This window comes from Gopherus flavomarginatus, chromosome 6, assembly GCF_025201925.1.
Source record: "Gopherus flavomarginatus isolate rGopFla2 chromosome 6, rGopFla2.mat.asm, whole genome shotgun sequence".
NCBI lineage: Eukaryota > Metazoa > Chordata > Testudines > Testudinidae > Gopherus > Gopherus flavomarginatus.
This window is the reverse complement of record NC_066622.1, coordinates 11796376-11810007: the sequence shown is the minus strand read 5'-3', so window position 1 is coordinate 11810007 and position 13632 is coordinate 11796376. Positions and strand designations below refer to the sequence as shown.

The window sequence follows — 13632 nt, the reverse complement described above, 5'->3', positions numbered from 1 at the left end:
ATTCTACTATAAAATGTTTCACATCAAGCTCCTATGATTGGCCTGTTGTTCTCTCCAATGGAACAGCACTGTTCAGAGAAGCACTAACCATTGCAAAATCCCACAAACAGTCATATGGGAAGGCTGAAAAATTGGAAGGAGTCATCACTATATACATAAAAAGCCTGGTTCTGGTGTCACTAATGTAACTCCCACTAAAATCTGTTCTCGGCTTCCCAAGTGAAGTTTATGGTGGGTTTTTTTTGGTCGAAAAATTATTTTTTTGTCAAAATGGACATTTCCATGGAAACGGTTTGATTTTGATTAAATTTTTCATGTTTTCACTGAAAACCCAAAATCTTTTGAAGAAAAAGCACTGAGCAAAATAGAACCTTTTTCGTTTTCTAATAAATTGTTCTCAGTAACAAATCATATCCAAGCAAACTCTGTGCCCCTAAAATTTGAGAACCTCTGTCTAATCCTGTAAAATAATCTGGAGACAATATCAAAGGGCAAAACATGCTTTGTACCCTCGCCTTTCTACCACCTTGAGAGTTAGGGCTTGTCTACACTTACATTTCATAGCGCTCTAACTTTCTGGCTCAGAGGGGTGAAAAATCACCCCGAGTGCAGCACGTGTGAGCGCTTTAATGTGTTAGTGTGGACAGGCTCCGAGCGCTGGGAGCCGCACTCGGAGCTATTCCCCTCGTGGAGGTGGATTACCAGGAGCGCTGGGAGAGCTCTCTCACACTGGGGAGCGCTCCCGCGGCAGCACTTTGAAGTTTCTACTGTAGACGTAGCCTTATTCCAGAACTATTGCATAAGAACAGCCACACTGGGTCAGAACAATGGTCCATGTAGCCTAGTATCTTGTCCTCCAACGGAGGCCAATGGCAGGTGCTTCAGAGGGAATGAACAGAACAGGGTAATTATCGAGTGATCCATACCCTGTCATCCACTCCCAGCTTCTAGCATGGACACCCAGAATGTGGGGTTGCATCCCTGACCAGCTTGGCCAATAGCCATTGTTGGACCTAGCCTCCATGAACTTATATAGTTCTTTTTAGAACCCCATTATAGTTTTGGCCTTCACAACATCCCCTGGCAATGAGTTCCACATGTTGACTGCATTGTGTGAAGTATTTCCTTTTGTTTGTTTTAAGCCTGCTGCCTATTAATTTCATTTGGTGACCCCCAGCTCTTGTGTTATTTGGAGGAGTAAATATCACTTGATCCACACCATTCATGATTTTGTAGACCTCTATCATGTTCCCCCTTAGTTGCCTCTTTTCCAAGCTGAAAAGTCCCAGTTGTTTTAATGAAAAACCTGTTTCTTTGAGTGACGGTGCCAACAAACATGAAATGCCACATCCTCTCTACCATGAAATAAAAATGTATATTTTTAGATGCGTCAGATCATTAGCTCCTTAAAAAATGTTGTCCCTGGACACCACAATCATTACATTAATACTTACCTCTCATGTTTACTGAAATAGAGCCATACAGTGTATATAACTTCAGATTAAATTTACCAAGAATTCTTAATATTCTTAATGGAACTGATGTCTATTTTTCATTGTTCTGAAAACCAAGATAAATAGAATAAAATTGCAAGCATTTTTATTAGGTTGCAAGTGAATATTTCATGCCTGCTTGACATTCTGTGCTTCCTTTTATACAACAAACAGTAATTTATACATAGACTTAGCTAACCTTTTATCACTCATGGATCCATTTCAAATTAAATAGTTATTTAGGGAAAAATAAATTTAAATGTAACATATTCCTCTATTATAATATACCAATTAGGGCCTAATCCTTCCATTATTCCGTGTAAAAGAATTGCAGGCATAGATCAGATAACTGCATTTGAAAATTAAAAAGTTAATTATGAAAGCACAAACTTTTCTAATATGTAATACAAGCCTGTCTTCTCTGGAGGCTCATGTCAGGAAGAACATTTTACATTTAACCCAGTCATTTTAAATTTGTGGTTCCCCCCTTCTCATGAAAGCAAAGAAGAACTCTAATAATTATTTATGAAGTAAAAACCATGGACCCAGCCATGGATGCTGACATCTCAATTTAACCCATGTTACTTGCAGTGCAAATATGTTTAAAATGGGAGGTGAAAGAATGAGCTTTTAAACATCCATAGCATATAAGAGCAATGCTTAACTTGTGCTGGGATGAGCCCTGGCATCTCTAGGCCTGGCAGTTCATAGCCCCAGCACCTCTGGGCTTGCTGCATCAGATTACACTGTTTACAAGTCTTTTGTTTTGCAGATTGATCCCAACAGCATTGCTGCGAAAGATGGTCGCCTGCGGGAGGGAGATCGCATTATTCAAGTATGTGTGCAAATAATTCAGAGATTACTTGCATTCCGTGATGTACAGTAGCCATTTGAACTTACACATCAAATTGCTTCACACACTTTATTAGAGGATTGCTGCAGTGAATCATTCCATTATAGCCTTAAGAATTCTGCCCTCCCTTGTAACTTTCCTCAAAGATTTTCCTTTGAGCTACCATTTTTCAGGTTTAGGGCTTGTCTAGAGATGGGGTTTAACTGGCCATGCAGACCCCTGGTCCTGTGCACTAAAAGTTCCCTTTAGTGCATTATAGCAGGGTCCACACAACCAATTAGGGTGCTGCAGGTTAGTGCACGATTGATTTACAACCCAGCTTACTGCACATTGTCTCTCCACCTAGACACCCTCAGTGTAAACCCTTAACGGCCACGTTTCGGTTGCCTTAGTCAAGTTGCAGATATAGTGTACTAGGCCAAATTGTTTTTTATTTTGAAAGGCTGAGTAAAACTGGAGGAGTCATTTTTGAGTTGTGTGGCAATGAAAAGTTAGCCAGTATTCTGCACCTAGCTAACTGCCTCATTTTCATTCTCTTTAGCCTACCCTCAGGCCTGGTCTACACTAGAATATTTTACCAGCAAAACCCGTTTTTTTTCCAGCACAGCCTGCCATGCATCCATGCTTAATTTTATCTCCTACCAAGGAAACCGTCCACTTTTTCCAACAGATATTCTCCTCTTTGGAACAGCTTAAGAACCATTTCAGCATAGTTCTTCTGATGCTATGACAATGTGGACACACAGATACCTGTACCAGCGTAAGCAGTCATCCCACAACACAGCATCTATTTCAGGAGTGATTTATCTGATAGTACTTTAGAACTTCACTGCTCAGGATCATACTGACTAGAAGTCCATCTCCTTTTTAATTGCCAATATGGTCTTCCCTGGGAAATTCTATCCCCTTGGCCATATCCAGAGTTATGAAACTATTCTGGTTCCCTGTTGTGATTCTGCTCATCTCTCTCCCCTCTTGTCTGGCTCCAGCTCTATGACAAGACTTCTTCCATACAACTACACAAACACACACAGACACAGAAAAATATGGAATAGATGCCAGTCTCAGGTGTTCTCCATCAAAATATCTGCCACAACACGGATGTACATGCTCTGCTGTTTCAGATTTGTACAGAGATAATATGCAGCATGTCTCATATGAGAATCTACCTAGCCATGCATTTCAATGGGGCCCACCACAATTTGAGCATCCAAATGGCAACATTATTTCATTTTTTTCCTCTTCATATTTGGTTTTTTACTATATATATTTTTTAGATTAATGGCATAGAGGTACAGAACCGAGAAGAAGCTGTGGCACTTCTAACCAGTGAAGAGAGCAAGAATGTCTCCTTACTTGTAGCAAGACCAGAAATCCAGGTATAGAAAGACTACTATATACTTACTGTAAATTTAAAACAGAGAAGCTGCATTCTAGAAAAAAGTAACTGGATTTTGAGGTGGTTTCGTTTTCTATTTTAAAAAAAGTAATATACAGTTAGACTGGAGACACTCAACACATGAAATAAGTTCCTGAGAGTTCACTATGACATTTTGTCACACTTAATATTAAGGTTCAATTTATAAAGGGTTAATAAATGATTAACCATGTAACAGATATGAGGAGTACCTGTTACAGATGGCTATAGATACCTCAGTAGAAGGTGTTGTGGATAGTTACATGCCATGGTTACAAATAACGTACTCTATAATACTCTATAGCAATTGATTAACCAGCACTTATTAATCATTTATTGGCCCTTTGTGTCCTATCTATAAATGGAGCCTTTATATAAAGTGTGATTGACATTTTGGTCAGGTCTAACCTAGATGGCTTTCTCCTCTCAGCTGCAAGACATAGATTTGAAACTGAAACCTACCCTGCTTACTCCATGGCTGGGATTTGAATTTCCCACACATTCAGCAGCATTTACTGTAATTATTAGTAGTACTAGAGTTGTCCTGTGAATGTGTCCCCCTTGCTCAAAACTGTTGTGATCAGGCATGTAGGCGGTGGGGCATGGGTGAGGGTCAGTCTGGAGAATCCACAGCTACCTGGACACTCCTGCTCTTTCCTTGGAGATGTGGGAGAGGAGGGATAGGGTAGCCACTTTCACATCCCTAGAAAACCAGACATTTCAGTACTTCCAGGAATGGCATCTACCGAGCCTGACCACCCAAGTCGAGCAATAGGTTCAAGATTTGAGTATAGACTATATATATACATTCTAGCTACATGCACCAAAACCACCACCCACTTCAGAAGTAAATAACTACCATATATTTCTAGGAACAGCAGGGAATTTTGGGGGGCAGGGGGAGGCAGTAAGGGGGAGGGACTTTTGAGGAAAGACAAGGAGAGATTTTTATTTTTTTTTTTTAGAATTGATTTGCATTCTAAACTGAGCAAATAGCACAAATATATTGTTGCGGACCAGATCCTGCTTCTGGGAATGCAAGCAGCCTCATGCAAAAGAAGGGATTGAATCCTAAAAGTTCTCCTTGTGGCAGGTCATTGTTTGCCCTTAGAGTAGCACGTAAAGAAGAGATGCATGTTCATTTCCATGTAGGCATTGTAGTTGTAATGAGGTTAGTCCTGTGACATTAGAGACAAGGTGAGTGAGGTAATATTGGACCAATTTCTGTTGGTGAAGAGAGACAAGCTTTGGAGCCACACAGAGCTCTGCTTCAGGTCTGGGAAAAGTACTCCCAGGGTCACAGCAAAATGCAAGGTGGAACAGATTGTTTAGCATAAGTAGTAAGGAACCATTCAAGGTAGAGTGGCCCATTAATGTCTCTGCCGTCATAAGGCAAAAAAGGGGGTTAATGGATTACTGATTGTTGTAATAAGCCATCAATCCAGTGTCTCTGTTCAGTCCATGCTTTTTAGTGTCTCGCATATTAATCAATTTAAGCTCCCAGGCTTGTCTTTTGAAAGTGTGTAGGTTTCCTTTGAGGATTAGGACTGATAAGCCAGACAGAGTGATACACAGCAAAGTTGCAGAAAGCAGCTTCCCTGATCTCCTGATAATTCTCCACAAAGAGGGAGCATATATTTATGTCAGTTTTCAGCCTTATGACAATGCTTGGTGTGGGTTTTTTTTTTATTTATTTATTCCCTTTCATGTAGCTGGATGAAGGATGGATGGATGATGACAGAAACGATTTTCTGGATGACTTACACATGGACATGCTAGAAGAACAGCACCACCAGGCAATGCAGTATACTGCCAGCATGCTTCAGCAGGTAATGCCACTCCATTGTGCAGCCTTGTCAAAACGTCACACACCGCACTTGAGATTTTGATACTGAATTCAACTGAATGAACCAACCAGTATCTTTAATGACGATCTAAGCAGAAATGAGGCTCTGCAAAATCTAGATGTTCCAAGATGATGATATCTGCAAACTGCATAGAAGACGACTTCATCTCAACAAGCATACATTTTCAAATCTGCTACTGTTTTTTTTCCCATTTAAAACCAGCACAGTTCAAGCGTTTAATAGCCTTCTTCATAGGAATCCACCATTCTGGCTGTGGTCATTGAGGTGAATACAATTAGATACAGGATAGCTAGCAAGATGGACTGGAAGCTAATTAGTAAACATAAATCAGTTCTGGAAAGAACATTCCATGTGTCTGAAAATGAATCAGCTTTAATTGTAAGCCAGGCTTAACAGACTTGATAGTGACAACGACAAAGAGTGTCAAAGACAATGATTATCACAGTGGTACCTCGAGTCCCTGCCAATGTTGGAGCCCTAATGTGCTATTCATTGTACATACTCATAATAAGAAATGATCTCTGCTCCGATGTGCTTACAATCTTAGTGGACAGGACAGGCAAAAGGTGGGAGAAAGGCAGTATTATTTTACACCTGGGGAATTGAGGCAGAGAACAAGTGACTTACCCAGGATCACACAAAAGTATGTGGCAGAGCCAAGAATTGAATCCAGATCTCCTGTGCCCCAGCCCAGAACTTTTATCACAAGACCATCTTACTTCCTTCACATACACAGGGGGAGGGATAGCTCAGTGGTTTGAGTATTGGCCTGCTAAACCCAGAGTTGTGAGTTCAATCCTTGAGGGAGCCATTTAGGGGTCTGGGGCAATAACCTGTCTGGGATTGGTCCTGCTTTGAGCAGGAGGTTGGACTAGATGACCTCCTGAGGTCACTTCCAACCCTGATATGCTATGATAATGCATTTGCAATTATGCTAATTCACATTCAGTTGTCAGCCAAAATTTTCTACAACATTCCATGATCTAAAACTGGGACCAGATTTTCAAGAGAGTTCTGCTCCTATTTCACTCCTAAAAATAAGAGATCAGATTTTTGAAAATTTTTAATTTTTGTTCCTAATTTCAGCACCTGAACGGAAGTGGAGAGCTTTCAGAAATCTAGCCCGTAGTGCGGATGTTGAGCAATTGAAAATCTGCCACTGAGCTCTGTTGAAAATCTAGTCCCTGATATGTTTCCTAAACTCACTGGGGTAATAAGTGAACATGCAATGACTGGTAGATTAAGAAAACTTAGAATGACTCAGGACTTTTATTATTGTTATTTAAACTCGCAAAGAGTGTCTTTAGTTTTTACGTTTATACCTTTTTATTTTAGAAGAAGCATGAAGAAGATGGAGGCACCACAGACACTGCCACTATCTTATCTAACCAGCACGAGAAGGACAGCGGTGTGGGACGCACAGATGAGAGCACACGAAATGATGAAAGCTCAGAGCAGGAGAATAACGCCGATGATCACACCACTTCCTCTAACACTTTAGGAAGCCAGAAGAAGCTGGTGTACAGTCATGACACTCTAGGAAGTGGTGACATGCAGTTCAGCAACGAGTCATTTATCTCAGCCGACTGCACAGACACAGACTTCCTCAGCATCCCAGTGGATGAATGTGAGAGATTCCGTGAACTGCTGGAGCTGAAGTGCCAAGTCAAGTCTGCCAACCCATACAGTCTGTATTATCATAACAGTGCCCTGGATATAAGTAAGAGTGACCACGAAAGTGTTGACAGGGAGCTGGAGATGCTGAATGAGGAGCTGCGGAATATTGAGCTGGAGTGTCTGAATATCGTGAGAGCTCATAAAATGCAACAGCTGAAGGATCAATACCGGGAGCCCTGGATGCTCCATCACAACGGATTCCGTAACTACAACACAAGCATTGATGCGCGCAGGCACGAGCTCTCAGACATTACAGAGCTCCCTGAGAAATCTGACAAGGATAGCTCGAGTGCGTATAATACAGGCGAGAGCTGTCGCAGCACACCGCTCACGCTGCAGATTTCCCCTGACAATTCACTGCGCAGAACTGCAGAAGGCAGCAGTTGTCAAGATAATGAGGGGGCAGTGGCATACGTCTCCCAGAAGAATTTGCTACCTAGCTCAGAAAGTCACGAATCCGACTCTGCTAAATATCTCTCATCACCTAAAGATCCAGACCTTGGAAAGCAGCTGGAAAGCAAAGAGAGAAAAGCCAGTGATGGAAACAAAAGCCCAGCTCAAAAACTGGCTGGCTCCTACATCTCTCCATACCATCACTCTCCCTATAAACACGCTCATATCCCAGCCCACGCCCAGCACTATCAGAGCTACATGCAGCTGATACAACAGAAATCAGCCGTGGAATATGCACAGAGCCAAATGAGCCTAGTGAGCATGTGCAAAGACTTTAATTCTTCAAGCCAGAGTGAACCCAGGATGGAATGGAAAGTCAAGGTCAGGAGCGATGGAACCCGTTACATCACAAAGAGGCCGGTCAGGGACAGGCTGCTGAGAGAACGTGCCATAAAGATTAAGGAAGAGCGCAGTGGTATGACGACAGATGACGACGCTATAAGCGAGATGAAGATGGGCCGCTATTGGAGCAAGGAGGAACGGAAGCAGCATTTGGTGAAAGCGAAGGAGCAGAGGAGGAGGCGTGAGTTTATGATGCAGAGCAGGTTAGATTGTTTAAAGGAACAGCAAGGTGCCGAAGAAAAGAAAGAGATGAACATCATTGAACTGAGCCACAAAAAAATGATGAAGAAAAGGAATAAAAAAATCTTTGATAATTGGATGACAATCCAAGAACTCTTAACCCATGGCACAAAGTCCCCCGATGGCACAAGAGTGTACAATTCCTTCCTGTCAGTGACTACTGTATAATCACCATTGCTGAATTATGTACATAAACCGCTACCATTGGGGTAGAAATCCCTGCCTCGTTCAATGTGGCAAGTTTTTTTGTATATAAGATACAGTCATCAACTTTATAATTAAAGTACTGAATTCTGCAACTTCGGGTGCCAACATTCTTCATTGGAAAGTGGAGACAGACCCCCCCATCCCTTCTGAAGGCAATATTAATGCAACTTTTTGGAATACTGATTGTACTTTTTTACTTATTACCTTTTACATCAAGTGTTTCAATATCAGAAAACATAGTAACCGTACGTAAGCAGATAATTTGTTTAAACTGTATTCATATAAAAGGTTACACATGCTTTTCTTTGCCTAAAAACACAAAAGCAACCTCAAATATGTATTTTTATGAAACCATATTTTGTGATATTACTTTGCTGTTGTGCACTTCTGCACACACTGCTGTTTATCAATATTTAGCTCAAGGTTAATCGCAAAAGTATTGAACTCCTGATAGAGTCACTCTCCTGTAATATTTAACATTTATCAAACCAGCAGGCTTTAGAGTTAAGATCAGCATTTAAACATTTTTCTTTTTAAAGGTATCTAAAGGAAATATATAGGTTTCAGCTGAAAGGCCCGATGCAAAGTACACTATACTGCAGCTTTAAAGGATTTTAAAGCATGTTTGCAAGTGTTGCAACCTGTTGAAAGAATGTGCATGTACAGCTAAGTTGTTTACACAAAACAGTTTGTGTAATTTGAAATGCCCATTGTAGTAACTGTTTGCTTTGTAGATTTGAATGTACTGAATTATAAAAGCAGTTTCATTAAATCATTAGTTACAAACATTAACAAGTAAATAAATTATTGTTTTATATTTCATATGTTTTGATTTTTTTCTTTAACGCAAAGTCTTATTCAAGTTATATTGTTTAGAGTAAGCCTTTGCTTAGAGGACAGTAGAAGAGTCCTTTGGTAGAGGACCAATTGGACAAACTACTAGATTCTAAATCATCATGACAAAAATGCACTGCAGATGTTTTACCTTCTTTATACAAGTCAACCACTGTTGATTTCTGTGGATAAGTTCAGTCCACATACTAGGACCACAATCAGAAAACACAAATTTAAATCTTATTTCAGCTTATAGAGAGCATTTATTAAAGGAAAGAAAGAAATGGGGCTTGGAATTTTGGTTTTTTTGCTTTGTTTTTTGTTTTCTTCTTCTTTACGATATATAAAGATGGCCTGAAAATTGTGTGTGGGTTTCTCCTCCACTCAAAAAAAGATTGGGGTTTTTTTTCCTAATTTTTTTTTCTGCTTGTTATTAGAAATTGAGGTCTGGTCTAGGCTGGAATACTCTACAAAAATCTAGTGAAATGGTGACATCGAATTTGCTAAGAGAGGAAACAGGGAAAATAAGTAGGAAAGGGAATTGTAGGCTATTCAAATCTGTTTTGTTAACAATTATTTAACTGCAATGACAAATTAACATTTTGGATAAAGGACCCTCAAATAGTAGATTACGTTTCACTGTACACATCTTCCTCCAAAGCAGCTAGAAGAGAACCAACTTTACATTCCTGATATTTTAAAGGGGAAAAGAGAGCATGAGCAGAAGAGTTAAAGAACCTTTCAAAGCCTATTTTGTCCATTATCAGGAATCAAACAACATGTACAAGTCAATTTTTTTAATACTTTGAAAGTCACCTTGAAATGCAGTAGTAAATATATATCTGCTATACCCCTCAGCAAGCTACCATGGATATTAGGAAACAGATCCTCACTTATTATAAATTGTCACAGTTCCATTAAAGTCAATAGAGCTATGACAGTTTACACCAGCTAAAGATCTGCCCCAAGGCTTCACCCTAGGTGTTTCAAACCATTACCACCCTAGTAGCTACAGACTAGAAGAAACAACATGATTTTTACAACACTGTGCCCTCAGCAGAAGATTCCTACACTCCATCACTGACTTCAGGCTGCTCTAATTTGGCTTCTCAAAGAGGACCCAGGGAATTATAGACAGTCAGCCTAACTTTGTACCAGAAAAAATACTGGGACAAATTATTAACCAATCAATTTGTAAGCACCTGGAGGATAATAGAGTTATAAGGAATTGCCAGCATGGATTTGTCAAGAACGAATTATACCAAACCAACCTGATTTCCTTCTTTGACGGGTTACTGGCCTAGTGGATAGGGGAAACCAATAGATGTGATACCTCTTGATTTTAGTAAGGCCCCTGACACAGTTCCACATGACAGTCTCATAAGAAAACTAGGGAACTGTTGTCTAGATAAAATTACTATAAGGTAGTGCAAAACTGGTTGAAAGACTATACTCAAAGAGTAATTACCAATGGTTTGCTGTCAAACTGTGAGGGTATATTTAGTGGGGCGCACCACAGGAGTCAGTCCTGGGTTTGGTACTGTTCAGTACACCTCTACCCCGATATATTGCAACCTGATATAACACGGTAAAGCAGTTCTCCGGGGAGGTGGGGCTGCGCACTCCAGTGGATCAAAGCAAGTTCAATATAACGCAGTTTCACCTATAATGCGGTAAGATTTTTTGGCTCCCGAGGACAGCGTTATATCAAGGTAGAGGTGTATTTTCATTGATGACTTGGATAATGGAGGGGACAGTAGGCTTATAAAATTTGCAGATAATTCCAAAGTAGGAAGGATTGCAAGCACTTTGGAGGGCAGGATTAGAATTCAGAATGACCTAGACTAATAGAAAAACTGGTCTGAAATCAACAAGATAAAATTCAGTAAAGACAAGTACAAATTATTGCACTTAGGAAGGAAAAATCAAATGCATAACTATAAGATGGGGAATAACTGGCTAGGCAGTAGTACTGCTGAAATGTATCTGAAGGTTATAGTGGATCACAAATTGAATGAGTACCAAAAGTATGATGCAGTTGCGAAAAAAGCAAATATCATTCTGAGTTGTATTAATAGGACTGTTGTTAAGTGAACCTGGGAAGTAATTGTCCAACTCTATTCAGGCCTCAGCTGGAGTACAGTGTCCAATTCTAGGCACCACACTTTAGGAAGGAGGTGGATGAATTGAAAAAAGTCCAGAGGAGAGCAACAAAAAATGATAAAAGGTTTAGAAAACCTGACCTACGAGGAAAGGCTAAAAAAACAGGCATATTTAGTCCTGGGAAAATAAGACCAAGGAGGGACCAGACAACATTCTTCAGTACTTCTTAAGAGCAGTAATCAATTGTTCTCCATGTCCACCAAAGGCGGGGCGAGTAGTAATGGGCTTAATCTGCAACAACAGAGATTTAGGTTAGATATTAGGAAAAAGCTTTCTAACTATAAGGGTAGTTAACCATTGGAATCGTCATTCAAGTGAGGTTGTAGAATCCCCATCACTGGAGGATTTTAAGAACAGGTTAGACAAATACCTGTCAGGGATGGTCTTGGTTTACTTCATCCTGCCTCAGCACAGGGGGTTGGCCTTAAAGATCTCTTGAGGTCTCTTCTATCCCTCCGTTTCTATGATTCTACATTAACGCACCTATAACAACATCATCTATGTCATAATATTGCCTCTTATAAAATTTAGAACGCTAGGTGGAAGAGCAAAGCTATAAGCCAGGGGTCAGCAACCTCTGGCATGCAACTCACCAAGGTAAGCACCCTGGTGGGCTGAGCCAGTTTGTTTATCTGCCACATGGGCAGGTTCGGCTGATCGCAGCCCTACTGGCTGCGGTTCGCCATCCCAGGCCAATGCGGGAGGCGGGAAGCCACAATGGGCACGCCTCTCGGCCCACACTGCTTCCCGCTGCCCCCATTGGCCTGGGATGGCGAACCGCAGCCAGTGGGAGCCGCGGTCCGCTGAATCTGTCGACGCAGCATATAAACAAACTGGCCCGGCCCGCCAGGGTGCTTATCCTGGCGAGCCGCGTGCCAGAGGTAGCCGACCCCTGCTACAAGCCATGCACTAAAAGATACTTAAACCTGATTTTTTTCTGCTATAAACACATTTTCAGTACCAATGTGTGTGTCATCAAAGTGCAATTCTTGAATAGGACCTGAAATGCTCTTATGGGGAAAAAAGTGAAATTGAGACACTTCCCATATATAAAATGATCCTTTAGAACAACATTCTCACGTGGTTCCTTTTGTCCTCAGTTACATGAGTGCCAAGTATTATAATATGTAATATTGACAGAACAGCAGGAAACATTATTTTGTGTTTGGAAGAAAAGATTTAAATATAGAAATGATAAATTATCCCAAAGCATGAAATATGCAATTTACTCACTCTAAGATTCTTAAATCAAATTGTTGGCTACAGATTTCCTCTGTCACCAATGCCTTTCTTGGATCCTTTTATTAGTAAACACAAGTCATGGCTTCTAACATTTTAAAATCACATTTTCCTATTAGTACAATTGCATTCCACAAAAAGAGCAAAAATCAAATTTTCATATTAGAATCTTTAGTCATCCAGCACATCTCTGCCAAATTTATCCAAAGTATGGATTCTGCAGCTCTTTAGATTTTGATTTCTCAGCTAGTTTTCTTACGAAAATGTTTATTAACACCACTCTTTTCTCTGGCCTTATAAAGTAAAGTAGTTACCGTAATAGTGAAAGGAGTGATTTCAGTCTTTTGTAGTGCTTGGAAAAGGAATATTGGGGATTACCATAATATTATACCAATTTTGACCTCATTTACACAGGAGAAAAATGAGATCAGAATTCAATCCATTTTGCATACAGGAAATAATGTTTTCAGCTAAGATCTTCCCAGGAATCACATGAAATTGCATAAGACTTTGAATGTAATCAGACTCACCACTCTGGTTCCTGAAACACATTGATCACTACAAGAAAATCCATGTGCAGGGATGGAATATCAGAAAATAATGTTTTCTACCCACACACAGGTTGTCCCTAAAATCCAAGGGAAGGCATCTTGGCAGGCCCTCTATGATCTGTGAAGTGGCATTCCAAGCTAAGTGGGAAAGGGAAATGATCCACATGTTCTTGTGCATACAAGAATGATAGCAATGACAAACAGCCCCTTCTTGTCAGCACAGGCTGTTCATACTCCTGGCAGAAGTAATCTCTGCGGCAGAGATGTGCCATTTCAACTAGTGAAGCTGACAAGC

At 40.4% G+C, this 13632-nt stretch overlaps 2 protein-coding genes across 2 annotated transcripts in view; one reads left to right on the top strand and one right to left on the bottom strand.

Annotated features, from left to right (window-relative positions):
* The window catches only part of PDZRN3 (PDZ domain containing ring finger 3), a 205087-nt gene extending 195715 nt beyond the window's left edge, over window positions 1–9372 (top strand). Inside the window, exons 7-10 of the mRNA XM_050957310.1 lie at window positions 2266–2328; window positions 3624–3725; window positions 5476–5592; window positions 6967–9372. Of these exons, the coding sequence (XP_050813267.1) occupies window positions 2266–2328; window positions 3624–3725; window positions 5476–5592; window positions 6967–8511 (1827 nt within the window). The 3' untranslated portion in view covers window positions 8512–9372. The remainder of the gene's footprint in view (window positions 1–2265; window positions 2329–3623; window positions 3726–5475; window positions 5593–6966) is intronic.
* GXYLT2 (glucoside xylosyltransferase 2) overlaps window positions 1–13632 on the bottom strand; it is a 730828-nt gene that overhangs the window by 487977 nt on the left and 229219 nt on the right. The gene's annotated exons all lie outside the window — the stretch shown is intronic.